General features: G+C 41.3%; 1 protein-coding gene across 10 annotated transcripts in view; it reads left to right on the top strand.

The window, feature by feature from the left end:
* The window catches only part of NCKAP5 (NCK associated protein 5), a 659,073-nt gene that overhangs the window by 311,830 nt on the left and 333,888 nt on the right, over positions 1 to 13,355 (top strand). For all 10 annotated transcript variants that reach the window (XM_075933271.2, XM_075933270.2, XM_025178765.3 and 7 more), the window contains one exon: positions 13,096 to 13,229. In XM_075933271.2, coding sequence (XP_075789386.2) covers positions 13,096 to 13,229 — 134 coding nt within the window. The remainder of the gene's footprint in view (positions 1 to 13,095; positions 13,230 to 13,355) is intronic.

Raw genomic sequence — 13,355 nt, 5'->3', positions numbered from 1 at the left:
CCGTGGGGAGAAAAGCCGCTCCGCGTCTCCCTGGTCTGCTGGGGGGGGGGGGGCCCAGCAGACCAGGGAGACGCGGGGCAAAGCCGCGGAGGACACAGGCCCCCCCCCAGCAGACGAGACGTGGAGCAGCTTTTCTCGCTGCCGAGGACGCGGGCGGCGGGACTGCAGTGCTCTAGGCGGTCCCGCCGCCCGCATCCTCCGGGGCGAGAAAAGTCCCGTTCATATGTAGGGATCCGACATAAGTCGGATCCACGTAACTCGGGGACTGCCTGTAATAAAGCAGTACTACAAAATACTTTTTGACCATTCAAATGGTTTAGGACTCTCTGGATTTTCCTGATGTATATTGAGGAGCCAGAATATTGTTCTTTAGAACTTTTGCCTTTTTAGAATAAAGAGCTTAAGGCAAGACCGAAGGCATCAGTCACCGGTAATGCTGTTTTTATTCTCACGCTCTGCTTTCTGTGCTGTAATTGTAGATCCTGCTGTTCTGGAGCTTTAATGGGAATGGATTGTGGGAGAGATTATGACATTAAGAAATAATTGGAAAAAGTTAAGAACAAGAACTAGAGTGAATCAAGAAGTTCTCATCTTGAGCTTCAGTAGCATAGAATTATTGAATTGGAAGGAACATTGAGAGGTCATCAAGTGCAGTCCCCTGCACTCATGGCAGGATCTAGCACGGTAGCATAAATAATATCTATCAGATACAGGTCTATTTCTCTTTCACTGCAAAGCAACCACACAAAATTAAAGTCTAATGTTTAAAGATGTAAAGCTCTATATAATATGTTACTCCCTGATTTCCAACAAAAAACTCCTGAATAACTAGCCTACAGCTTCACACTGATATAAATAGATCTATAACTTCAGCACTGGAAAAGCTTAAAAAATGCTACCAACATTAGCAGTACAATTTAAAACAATAATAATGAACAAAGCATATTAATCACTGATGTCGGTAAGTTCACGACTCAACAGTTGCCTAATTTAATAGTCTTGTTACTGGAAAATTACTCAGATGTAAGCAGCTTGTAAAAATTGTAATAAGTACAAAAACCAAAGCACATCTTTTTGAATTCATTGGGGGTATTAGGTTTTTATGCTGTCAAAGTCCACTACCAGGAAAGCTGCAATATGCTGCATAGTTGTTTGTCAGTGCTTGGGTTTATTTTCGTAAAGAAGTATTGATTACAGAATGAGAAACATTTAGTTTAACAGCAATCAATGAAGAACAGACTAAGGACATTTTGAAGTCTGTATCATTTTAAATTTAAACTAAAATACAAAGCTCACAGTAATTTATGATTAAATAAAAGTGATATATATTTTCTAAGGTCACAATGTTTCCCCCCCATTATTTATGAGACATATACACTGATCAGTGTGCTTAATACAGTGAGAATATATACAATTACTGCTATTATTCAAGCAGTGTGAATATTGATTTTTTCTTTTGGTTCCGTGGCTGAAACTAATGAACACAAAATACTTTTTTGTCTTGGCAAAATACCAAACCAAAACACTCCCTACTCCCACCAAAAATATGGTTAAACAAAATGTTTCATTTAACTTGAAAATAAACATTTTATTTAGTTTTCAGCCTGTTTAAATGTTTTTTTTATGTTGTTATATGATTTTTTATTACAAACAAAGACATTTGGAAGCACTATAGTTAAACTGGTGGTAGAGGTAGTAGCAGCAGCTACTGCTTCCTTATACTCTATAGCCGTGTTGCTAAAGCACTAAAGTGGGATGTGGGAAACCCACCTTCAAGTTATCACGCTGCCTGATTTACATCTATCACATTGTGGGTGAATGTCCTTGCCACTATTCTGGGGTAAATCTCTCTCAGGCTTTCCTGTGGAAGCTGTTCCACTTTTTTTTATAAAGTGCTGTCAGGGCTGTTCCCCACTCTGGCACTCCGAGTGCAGAAGATAGGGGCCCACGAGAGGTCTTAAATACCTTGCCTCTATAGGCTCTGCTTACAAAAACTCCCCAGAGTCACAGATTTACTGACCTTGGGGGGTAGCTGCCACCACCAAATGAAACAAACCCCTTTCCTCTTGAACCCAGGAAGAAAGCACTTGGACTTCCTTCACTATTACTACCCCAAGCTCCTCTGCCTCAAGAGAGCTTGGAAAAAGAAAAAGGAAAACAAACTGTATCTTTGATAGCTGACCTCTCAGACTAGGCAGAAACACCCGAAGACAGACCTACTATTTCTTTCTAGGACCCAAGAATCAAATTATTGCCTTAAAAAAGATGATTTTGTTAATAAAACAAAAGATATACTTGATAAAGTGTACTTGGTTGCTAGGTGTTACGAGCAACTGAGTAAAACACATTAAAACACAGAGAACATCTCTGGATACACTCTTAGGGTATGTCTAGACTGTATCCCTCTGTTGGCAGAGGGATGCAGATTAGGCAGGTCAACATTGCAAATGAGGCAGGGATTTAAATATCCTGTGCCTAATTTGCATAAAAATGGCTGCCACGTTTTGCCGACACAGCACTTTGTCAGCAAAAAGTGGCAGTCTAGAGGGGGATCTGTCAAGAAAGCCTTTTTCAACATATCCCTTATGCCTCCTGGATCAAAGAAGAAATGCCCTGATTGCAACTAAATACACACTTTCCCTTTATTTACTTACGATCCCTTCCTGGTTCAGTCCACTTCCATGCCCCAAATTCCTTGTAGGCATGGTAATTCTGATTACTACATGTTGCTCCCTTCAGTCCTTAACTTAGAAGTCATACAAAGGAAGAGCAGACCAGGTATCTATATCCAATTCAAATTTCAGCACTGTATCCTATTGGTTCTTCTGACCCTCTGCTAACACCCTTGAGTTTAACCCTTAATCACTGAGTGCTGGCCAGCACTTCTATCCGTCACAAGTGTTCTAATAGTTATTGGAGCAGGAGATTGGAATCAGGGTGTTGGGACCTCATCCCAGGTGTGTAGGACAGGTGTAGGAGAAGATCTTTTGTTCTATCATGGCAGACTGCCTTCATAATTTATATCTGCGTCACATCTATTTTTTAACTTAACTCTTGCGTTTTTCTCCAATATAAACATGCCCCCTCGTGATCCTTCTTCCAATATATTCTGTAGTCTAAATTGTCCAAACAAGATCTACATTTCTACATACACAAATTTATTTGCAAATTCCTTGCTATGTATTTGTGTAACTCTATCACTTCTGCATATATATCATTTACACAGGCAAATGTTCCCCATGCAAACCTAGCAGCACAATTGACTACAGACTTTCTTTGGACATGTACATTTTATCATTTTCATGTACAAGTGATATTGCACAAAGTTGTATGTTCAGTGATTTGAACACGCATTCTTGTGTGTACATTTGCAAATTTGACCCAGGACATTAAAAAGTAGTCATGAATTGAATAGTCATGTAACTATATCAAATTTCAGCAGTTAAATGACTATTTGATAGCTCTGGGGGCAGGAGGGCAGTCAATGTGCTCCTGGCTCCACTTCTGGGGAGCCCTCTGCAACTCTGTGCTGCTGCCTCTGTATCAGAACATAAGAACGGCCGTACTGGGTCAGACCAAAGGTCCATCTCGCCCAGTAGCCTGTCTGCCGACAGTGGCCAGCACCAGGTGAGGGTGGACCGAAGACAAAGATCAGAGATTTGTCTCCTGCCATCCTTCTCCAGCCTCTGACAAACAGAGGCCAGGGACACCACTTCTGTCCCCTGGCTAATAGCCTTTTATGGATCTAACCTCCCCATGAAATTATCTAGCTTCTCTTTAAATTCTGTTATAGTCCTAGCCTTCACAGCTTCCTCTGGCAAGGAGTTCCACAGGCTGACTACACGCTGTGTGAAGAAGAATTTTCTTTTATTAGTTCTAAACCTGCTACCCATTAATTTCATTTGGTGTCCTCTAGTTCTTCTATTATGGGAACTAATAAATAACTTTTCTTTATCTGCCCTCTCCACGCCACTCATGATTTTATATACCTCTATCATAACCCCCCTCAGTCTCCTCTTTTCTAAATTGAAAAGTCCCAGTCACTTTAACCTCTCTTCATATGGGACCCGTTCCAAACCCCTAATCATTTTAGTTGCCCTTTTCTGAACCCTTTCCAAGGCCAAAATATCTTTTTTGAGGTGAGGAGACCACATCTGTACACAGTATTCAAGATGTGGGCGTACCATAGTTTTATACAGGGGCAGTAAGATATTCGGTGTCTTGTTTTCTATCCCTTTCTTAATAATTCCTAGCATCCTATTTGCCTTTTTGACCACCGCTGCACACTGTGTGGAACTTTTCAGAGAACTATCCACGATAACGCCAAGATCTCTTTCCTGATTTGTCATAGCCAAATTAGCCCCCATCGTACTGTATGTATAGTTGGGGTTATTTTTCCCGATGTGCATTACTTTACACTTATCCACATTAAATTTCATTTGCCATTTTGTTGCCCAATCACTCAGTTTGGTGAGATCCTTTTGGTGTCTCTCACAGTCTGCTTCTGTCTTGACTATCCTAAACAGTGGTATCATCTGCAAACTTTACCACCTCACTGCTTATCCCTTTCTCCAGATCATTTATGAATAAATTAAAAAGGATTGGTCCCAGGACTGACCCTTGGGGGACACCACTAGTTACCCCTCTCCATTCTGAAAATTTACCATTTATTCCTGAGCTTTGTTTCTTGTCTTTTAACCAGTTCGCAATCCAAGAAAGGACCTTCCCTCTTATCCCATGGCCATGTAATTTACACAAGAGTCTTTGGTGAGGGACCTTGTCAAAGGCTTTCTGAAAATCTAAGTATACTATATCTACTGTATCCCCTTTGTCTGCATGTTTGTTAACCCCTTCAAACAACTCTAATAGATTAGTAAGACATGATTTCCCTTTACAGAAACCATGTTGCCTTTTGTCCAACAAATTATGTTCTTCTACATGCCTCACAACTTTATTCTTTACTATTGTTTCGACTAATTTGCCCGGTACTGAAGTTAGACTTACTGGTCTGTAATTGCCAGGATCGCCTCTAGAGCCCTTTTAAAATATTGGTGTCATGTTGGCTACATTCTAGTCATTAGATACGGAAGCCGATTTAAAGGATAGGTTACAAACCACAGATAATAGTTAAGCAATTTCCCATTTGAGTTCTTTTAGAACCCTTGGATGAATGCCATCCGGTCCCGGAGATTTGTTAAGTTTTTCTATTTGTTCCAAAAGCTCCTCTAATGACACTTCAGTCTGGGACAGTTCCTCAGATTCATTACCCACAAAGGACGGTGCAGATTTGGGAATCTTCCTAACGTCCTCAGCCGTGAAGACAGAAGCAAAAAAATCATTTCGTTTATCCGCAATGGCTTTATCATCCTTGATTGCTCCTTTCATATCTCGATTGTCTAGGGGACCCACAGGTTTTTTAGCGGGCTTCCTGCTCTTAATGTACTTAAAAAACATTTTGTTATTTCTTTTTGAGTTTTTGGCTAGCTGTTCCTCAAAATCTTTTTTTGCTTTTCTTATTACATTTTTACACTTGATTTGACAGTGTTTATGTTCCTTTCTATTTATCTCACTGGGATTGGACTTCCACTTCTTACAAGATGCATTTTTGTCCCTCGCTGCTTCTTTTACATGGTGGTTAAGCCACGGTGACTCTTTTTTAGGTCTCTTGCTATGTTTTTTAATTTGGGCTATACATTTAAGTTGGGCCTCTATTATGGTGTCTTTAAAAAGTTTCCATGCAGCTTGCAGGGATTTGGCTCTAGTCACTGGCCTTTTAATATCTGTTACACAAAAATGAGGCGGTTAGTTAAATTCCCCTTTTTGAAATTAAATGCTAGAGTGCTGGAGTGCTGAGGTGTTCTTTCCACCACAGGAATATTAAATGTTATTTTATTATGGTCACTATTCCCAAGTGGTCCTGTAACGGTTATCTCCTGGACCTGATTCTGCGCTCCATTCAGGACTAAATCGAGAATTGCCTCTCCCCTTGTGGGCTCCTGTACCAGCTGCTCCAAGAAGCAGTCATTTAATCCATTGAGGAATTTTTTCTCTGCTTCTCCTCCTGAGGTGACATGTATCCAGTCAATATGGGGATAATTAAAATCCCCCATTATTATAGAGTTCTTTATTTTGGTAGCCTCTCTAATCTCTCTCAGCATTTCAATGTCACTATCGCTGTCTTGGTCAGGTGGTCAGTAATATATCCCTAGTACTAATTTCTTGTTATTGGAGCATGGAATTACTATCCATAGCGATTCTATTGAACATGTTGATTCATTTAATATTTTTATTTCAGTTGATTCTACATTATCTTTCACATACAGTGCCACTCCGCCACCACCTGGCCTGCTCTATTCTTTCGATATATTTTATGTATGATTGCGTCCCACAGATTTTCCTCATTCCACCAGGTTTCAGTGATGCCTATTATGTCAATCTCCTCCTTTAATACTAGGTACTCTAGTTCACCCATCTTATTAGTCAGACTCCTAGCATTTGTGTAGAAGCACTTTACAAATTTGCCACTGCTTATTTGTCTGCCCTTCCCTGATGCATTGGATTCTTTTATATGCGGTTGTTTGTCTGCTCTGGCCCATGGTTTGTCCTCTCCTCTCCTGTCCTTTTCCCATCCTCTCTTTCTGACTACAGCTTAGAGAATCTCTATCAATGGATTCTCCTCTAAGAGAAGTCTCCATCCGATTTACGTGCTTCTCCACACCAATCGGCTTTCCCCCATCTCTTAGTTTAAAAACTGCTCTACGGCCTTTTTAATGTTTAGTGCCAGCAGTCTGGTTCCACCCTGGTTTAGGTGGAGCCCATCCCTCCTGTATAGGCTCCCCCTCTCCCAAAAGTGTCCCAAGTTCCTAATAAATCCAAACCCCTCTTCCCTACACCATTGTCTCATCCACGCATTGAGACTCTGAAGCTCTGCCTGCCTACCTGGCCCTGCGCGTGGAACTGGAAACATTTCCGAGAATGCCACCATAGAGGTCCTGGCAGCAGGCCAGGGTGGCAGGCAGAAGCTGGTCCATGAGGGGTGCTAGTTTAAAAAGCAGCTCCCTATGAAGACCATCTCCCACCAGCAGCCCTGTGCTGCTTCTGATATACAGGCAGCAGTGTAGGGTGGAAGCAGCCTCTGTCTGGGGGGAGGGGCGGTAGAGGGAGAGAGGAGGAGGTCTGAGATCTTCGCGGACAGATGCTGTTCTGGCATGGAGCAGCCCCTGTTCATGGGGAGCTTGGACACCTGCCACCCCCCCCCCCCCCCGCACTCCTTTCTTCTATAGAGACAGCAGCGTGGGATGGGAGGGGAAGGCAGCTTCACAGCGCCAGAGCCTGGGGTGAGCTAGCTTAAAAGCAGGCTCCTTTCCAGCACTGGCCTCTGTAGGAGGAAGCAAGGGGGAGGAGGGGAGGGAGGCGGGTCCTCAGCTGTGTTCCCTCTGAGTTGCACAGCAGCACAGCTTCACAGGTGATTAATCAGCCCTGCTCAATCAGGAGTCCTGATCCTCTGACTGCATGGGGCTGGTTAATCACCTGTGCAGCTGTGCTACCCCACTGCTTAGAGAGAACATTGGTCCCTGGAGCCAGCATGTGCGGAGAGCTGGCTTTTCTCCACATATATCAACTCCCACCTGCCCCCCTCACTCTCTGTGCTGCTGTCTCTCTATCAGAGGCAGCAGCGTGAGAGTGGAGGGGAGCAGGCAGATTGGGCTTTCGTGGGGAGTTGGCTTAATACAGAGGCAGTGGGGGAGGGGGAGACATGCATGTAGTCGACAAGATGAACTGAAAACCCAGGCTTATCAGTTAATCGTGTAGTCATCTACCCACTGATTTCCCTATTGAAAAGATTTTACTAAATCAAGAATCTTAACATTCACTCTTCATTCTGAATCCTCTGGTTGGTAGGGTATTATGATCCTAACCACTAATCAGGCAACATTTTTAGTATGGCATGGTTATTATGGAAAATTGCTAAATGCATAACTGCAGAATTTTTCTACTATCCACGGATTGAATATATACTACTATAGACAATTCTTAATTAAAAATAGCAATGTCTTCAAAAAATCTTTTTATGTACAAATAGTTTTGAGAGCATTATCTTTTTGCTTGGGTTAAAACCACTAGAAAAGCATTTGCCAGAAAGCAGTATTAATTGCAAAGGAATTGTGGCCTTGTTATCAAAATCCTTAATAACGCATCAACAATTAAAATGAATTTGTCAGTAGCTTTATCAAACAACTTAACTTGTGGTTTAACACCTTGTGCTGGCTATTGCGGACATAATTATCCTTATGTTTTAGGACAATTAATAGTTACTATACAGGAAAAAGAGAAAATTCTTTTTGGGTCCAAAACCAGACTGAAAACCATAGAGGAGATTTTGCAAGTGGAAGCAGTGAAAGATGAGTCAGAACTCATACTTCAGAAGCTTGTTGATGAGAAGCTAGAGATGGAGTAGTCATTGGCAAGCAGGTAGGTGAAGTGAGGATTATTTTTAAAGAGGGGGTGATAGCAGCATTCCTGAGTGCAGGGAAGAGGAACTCCCAATCATAGGGAGAATAATAGGAGGAGGAGACAGGGAAGCTACAATGGTAAGAGTTTGTGAAGATAACTTCATTGACAAGATAATCATAACCAGGGCTCAACAAATAATGCAATCTACTCGCTCGTGGCAACCCGGAAGAACCCGGGTTCGGGCATGTGCAGATCGCCAGACAGCGCAGCTGGTGAGTGGGGCTTGCCGCGGTTCGGCAAGCCCTGATCATAACAATGGTTTCATGGCATTTTAAAAAAATATAACTTGTGTTTCTATTTTCATTTTTCTTCCCATCAAACCTGTTGCATTCTTATATCCCCCTCGGCTAATTTTATACCCACTGTGGACCCTTATATGGTGAGTTCTATTTTGTTCATACCCCATCACTTTGCTCAGTAGTAAACTATATCAAGAGAGCTAAAACCACACTGATTTCTAGGTGATTCAGAAATGCTGAATTTATTTCAATCACAACCTCTCCATCTTGTACTAGCCTTTCTATGGGCTGAGTTTGCTTCTTCTGTCTCACTGTTTGGTTAGAATGAAAATATTGTCTTTATTTTAACAAGGTGAGATTAGTGTTGCTAAGGGACACTTTTAGTGTATGCTGCATGTAAGTGAATTATAGCCTGGGTTTTGCAGACTCCTCAACTGTGGGAGTTTCACAATCATTCTCTTATTTTTGTCTCCAGTGTCCTTTGTGTCTAAAATTTTGGATAAACATGATGCACACCCCCCCACCCACCACCAATAAAATAACTCTGACATTGCAAAGTCAAGCAGTCATAATTTAGGAAATGCCAGAATTAACATTGATAGTTCAACATTAGTTCAGCCCAGTTTCATGTATTCATTTATATAGTTTTGCCCAGCATCCCCTAGGGACTGTTCTCTAGTGTGCTTGAGATGAAAGAGGAAGTGTATCTGTGGGACACACCCACATATAAATGCCCAGTTGGAACAGTGCGAGGGGAGAACAGAGCGTGGGGATCACCCACAGAAGGAGACTCTACAGCTTCATGAAATCTGAACCTGACATTGGAAAAAGGCTAGATTACAGACCTATTCCCTAATAATAGCAGGAAGTACTGTACCTGGTTACAGTAAGTAACTACTCCATTTTCCGGAAAGGGACTGCATGGAGGACACTCAAGCAAGAACTATGATCTGACAACTGATGGTGCATTTTGGAAATTACACCATTCCCAAAATGCTGTACTCAGACTGCAGGTCACAGTACGCCGCATCAGAATTCAAATGACTCAGCATCAAATTGGAATTTTAGCACAAGATAACTTCTCCTGGGTAATCAAAAAGTAATGGGAAGGCAGAGCCAGTAGTAAAGTTGGACAAGAGACTGAACCATTCTGCATTGGTTTTCGGTTTTGTCTTCACTGCTGTCCTGAGTGCACAGCCACATAACATGACCTGTGATCCACTTCAGCTTGGACTGCTGCTTTTGCAATTGCTTTGTGTGGCTATTTGAGAGGTTGGCATCAAATCAGGAGCCAGACCTGATCACCTTTTTACCATGGTCTCAGGGAGTTGGCTCCATTGTAGGGGCAAATTCTAAGGCCGCAGTCACCACATGGCAGGTACCGGGTCTGGCCCTGGCTGCCAGAGCAGGCTCCGGTCACTGCCACCATGCGGCCTTAGCTGCACCCCCAGCAACCCTCTACCATGCCGCCTCAGCCAGCCCCGGCCCGGAGCAGCCACTTGCCACACTACTCACCTTCCACCCAGAAGCTGAGTGCTGCTGTGTGGCTCTGCAAAGTAGGTGGGCTGGCGGAGAATTTTTTGTGTTCAGGCATGCACCTGAGCAGGGGCTATGGTCTACCCTGCAGGCTAAAGTCGAGTTAACTTCAGCTAGGTTAATTGTGTAGCTGAAGTCAAAGTACCTTAACTCAGCTTTTGGCACTGGTTATACAGCAGGAAGTCGAAGGAAGAACATTCTTCCTTCGACTTCCCTTACTCCTGGTGACAGGAGGGTTACAGAAGTCAGAGTAAGAAGCACGTTATTTCAAAATTATTTTGAAATAGTGGGCTTGCTGTGTGGACACATACTCTGTTCTTTTGAAATAAGCATGCAGTATAGATATAGCCTAACTGTGCACATGCCTAGAATTGTTCTTCTAACTGTTGTTGCAGCATTTCTGTAAACAGTTCTAATAAAACTGTAGTTTAGTTTTAGAAACATGGAGTTCTTTTGTATTACAGTATTGCCCAGCATGTACAGTACTACCTGGAGTCCTGCTGCTGGAGTCAACTCCCTTAACTTTCCCTGACCAATGTGTTTTCTTGAGTTGAATGCACTTGTAGTCAGTTCTTGGCTTATCACAGGCAATTCTTGCCTTGTACAGGCATGATAGTTCAATCTCTCATCCGGTAATTCCTTTTTTGTGAGTCAGCCCCTATTTGGTTTTGGGGTTTTAAGGTCACGGATTAGGCAGCCAGACATTTCTCTTTCATTTCATTTTCCCAGCAGCCTTATGGCTCCACATCATCATCATCATCCTCTTTTTAAGCCCCTCTTCCTCGCTGGACATATGGCAAGGAAAGTACATCTGTAATTCATGGTATTGTCAAAAACATTCAGCATTGGCCAAGCTCTACTCTCAATGAAAGTTTTCCCATTTCCTTCAATAGGAACATTTAGGCAAATACTGAGCACTTTTGAAAATCCTGCTCAGTATTTTAAAGCAAGACCCATGTGCATATATTTAGGACATGTGTGGTGTTGAGCACTTTCAGTCCAATGCTGAGCACGCTCAACTCCCAGGGAAGTGAGATGAAAGCATGGTACTGTTCAGTATCATGGAGAATTAGGTTCTGTAGGAGAAGGACATTAACTGGATAATTTAATTAGAACAGTAATTTATTTTCCAAAAACAAATTTCTTACTTTGAGAATTTTCCATCTTTGACATTCTAGGTATGGCAAGCAAGACAGGAACTCTGTATTCTCTGCATAATTCCCCATATTTTTTCACAAGTGTACAGATATTTAAATCTTTGCCAGCCTTCCTTCATGGCATCTGCTTATTTATCACTGTCTTTAAGATTCCTTATCCACTTGGTAATGCTCATATTTTTAGTCCCTTGGTTACTGCTATTGTAAATTATTATCCAGTAAGATTTATAGCTGTGAGACTTGTACAAATAATTTCCCCTGTTTAATGGCTTAACAGTAAGAAACATTTGTTGTTTTGTAATTAAACCATATGTATAATTTCTTCATGTATTTTTTGCAGGAATGCCATAAAAATTAGGTCAGCAGGAGACCTACATCAGAATCTTCAACCAGCCACAAATTGCACCACACTATGTTTATAGTGATTTTCAAAGTATATAAACGGTGTATGTAATGTAATTTGATGATGCATTAGCTTTTTCATAACTGATACCTGAGCTCTCTCACTAGTAGAACATTGATCAATCGATCAGTTTATTCGCCTGTTTGATGTTGTCCCATTTACATGCTGAATCTCGTGGATAGCATATTAGCATGTGCATTTTTTATGGTCCTAGTGGGTTTTGAAACTGCTTCTGCTTTTTTTTAAGCAAGTCATGCCTTTTCTTTAAAATAGGCATTTGAATTCACTAGTTTTTGGAACTGAGGTTTAGCTGCTAACTTGACATGTATTCCAGTGGTTCCCAACGCGGCGTCCGTGGGTGCCATGGCGCCCGCCAAGGCATTAATGTGTGCCCACCTACTAACCAGGGCCGGTCCGAGCCATTCTTGTGCGCCTGGCAGCCCCAAAAGGTTGGGGACCACTGATGTATTTAATCTGTACATGCTCTGTTTTGATTCCAAATCCCTTTACCTAAATATGTCTTGATAGCAGAAGTTGTTGTTATTAAACTTTTGAAACCTCTTTCTTTTTGGCTAGATACCTAGATTTTTAAAAGTAGATTCTTACCATTGAATTTTATAAAAATAAACTCTTCTGTATTGAGGTAAAGGGAAGTTTTGCCTTGGCTTAAAATAGAAGACAGAGAGCGAGACTTTTAATTTTAAAACTTTGTTCAATTCAGTGAGTCTGTGGGTCAAAGTAGAGCAGCTCAAAGTGATATGTGCATTTTACAGCAGTCTGGTACAGATTTGTGAACCTACCAAATCTGCCATCTCAATAGTAAATTACATTAATAAACTGAACACTCAAAACAAGTGGAAAAATTAGATATTTCTTTTATTCTTTTTTTGAGTGTTTGTGCATTTGGAATGTGGAAACAATGGAAAAATAAAAGTTCTTATTGCTTGAGATGTTTAACATACAAGTAGAACCTTAATCATATTGTAGGGAATATCTCTGTACTAGAAGGGGGAATCGATTAGATAACTTACTGAGTTATGTCTTTTCTATCTCTTAATGTATATTATTCTAATATAGCATTGATAGGCAAGAGAGTACTTTGATTAAATATCAGAATCACATGACTTTCTTGACATTATTATGACAGTTCACAAGTTTTGCCATTTTATCTTCAAAAGGAAGCTCCTTTATTTTTAAAATGTGGATACATAAAACTAATATATGGCCTTTGGGATATATTTTTCAGCGCGAGAAGCTGATACTTGAGTTGGAGGAAGAAAGGCATTTGAGACTTGAGAGTGAAAAAAGGTTACGGGAGGTAACATTGGAGTCGGAGCGTAGCAGAGCTCAAATGCGTGGATTGCAGGAGCAGTTTTCGAGGTACGTTGTGTTTGTAATTTTTATTCACAATGTAGAAACAACATTTTGATACAAAATGCCAGAAACCCTCTAGACAGCATGAAAGGAAGAAAAACATCTTATATAATTAATTGGGATAAACCTATT

The sequence above is a fragment of the Pelodiscus sinensis genome, chromosome 7 (genome assembly GCF_052426305.1).
Source record: "Pelodiscus sinensis isolate ZL-2025 chromosome 7, ASM5242630v1, whole genome shotgun sequence".
NCBI lineage: Eukaryota > Metazoa > Chordata > Testudines > Trionychidae > Pelodiscus > Pelodiscus sinensis.
This window is presented reverse-complemented; position numbering and strand designations above follow the sequence as displayed.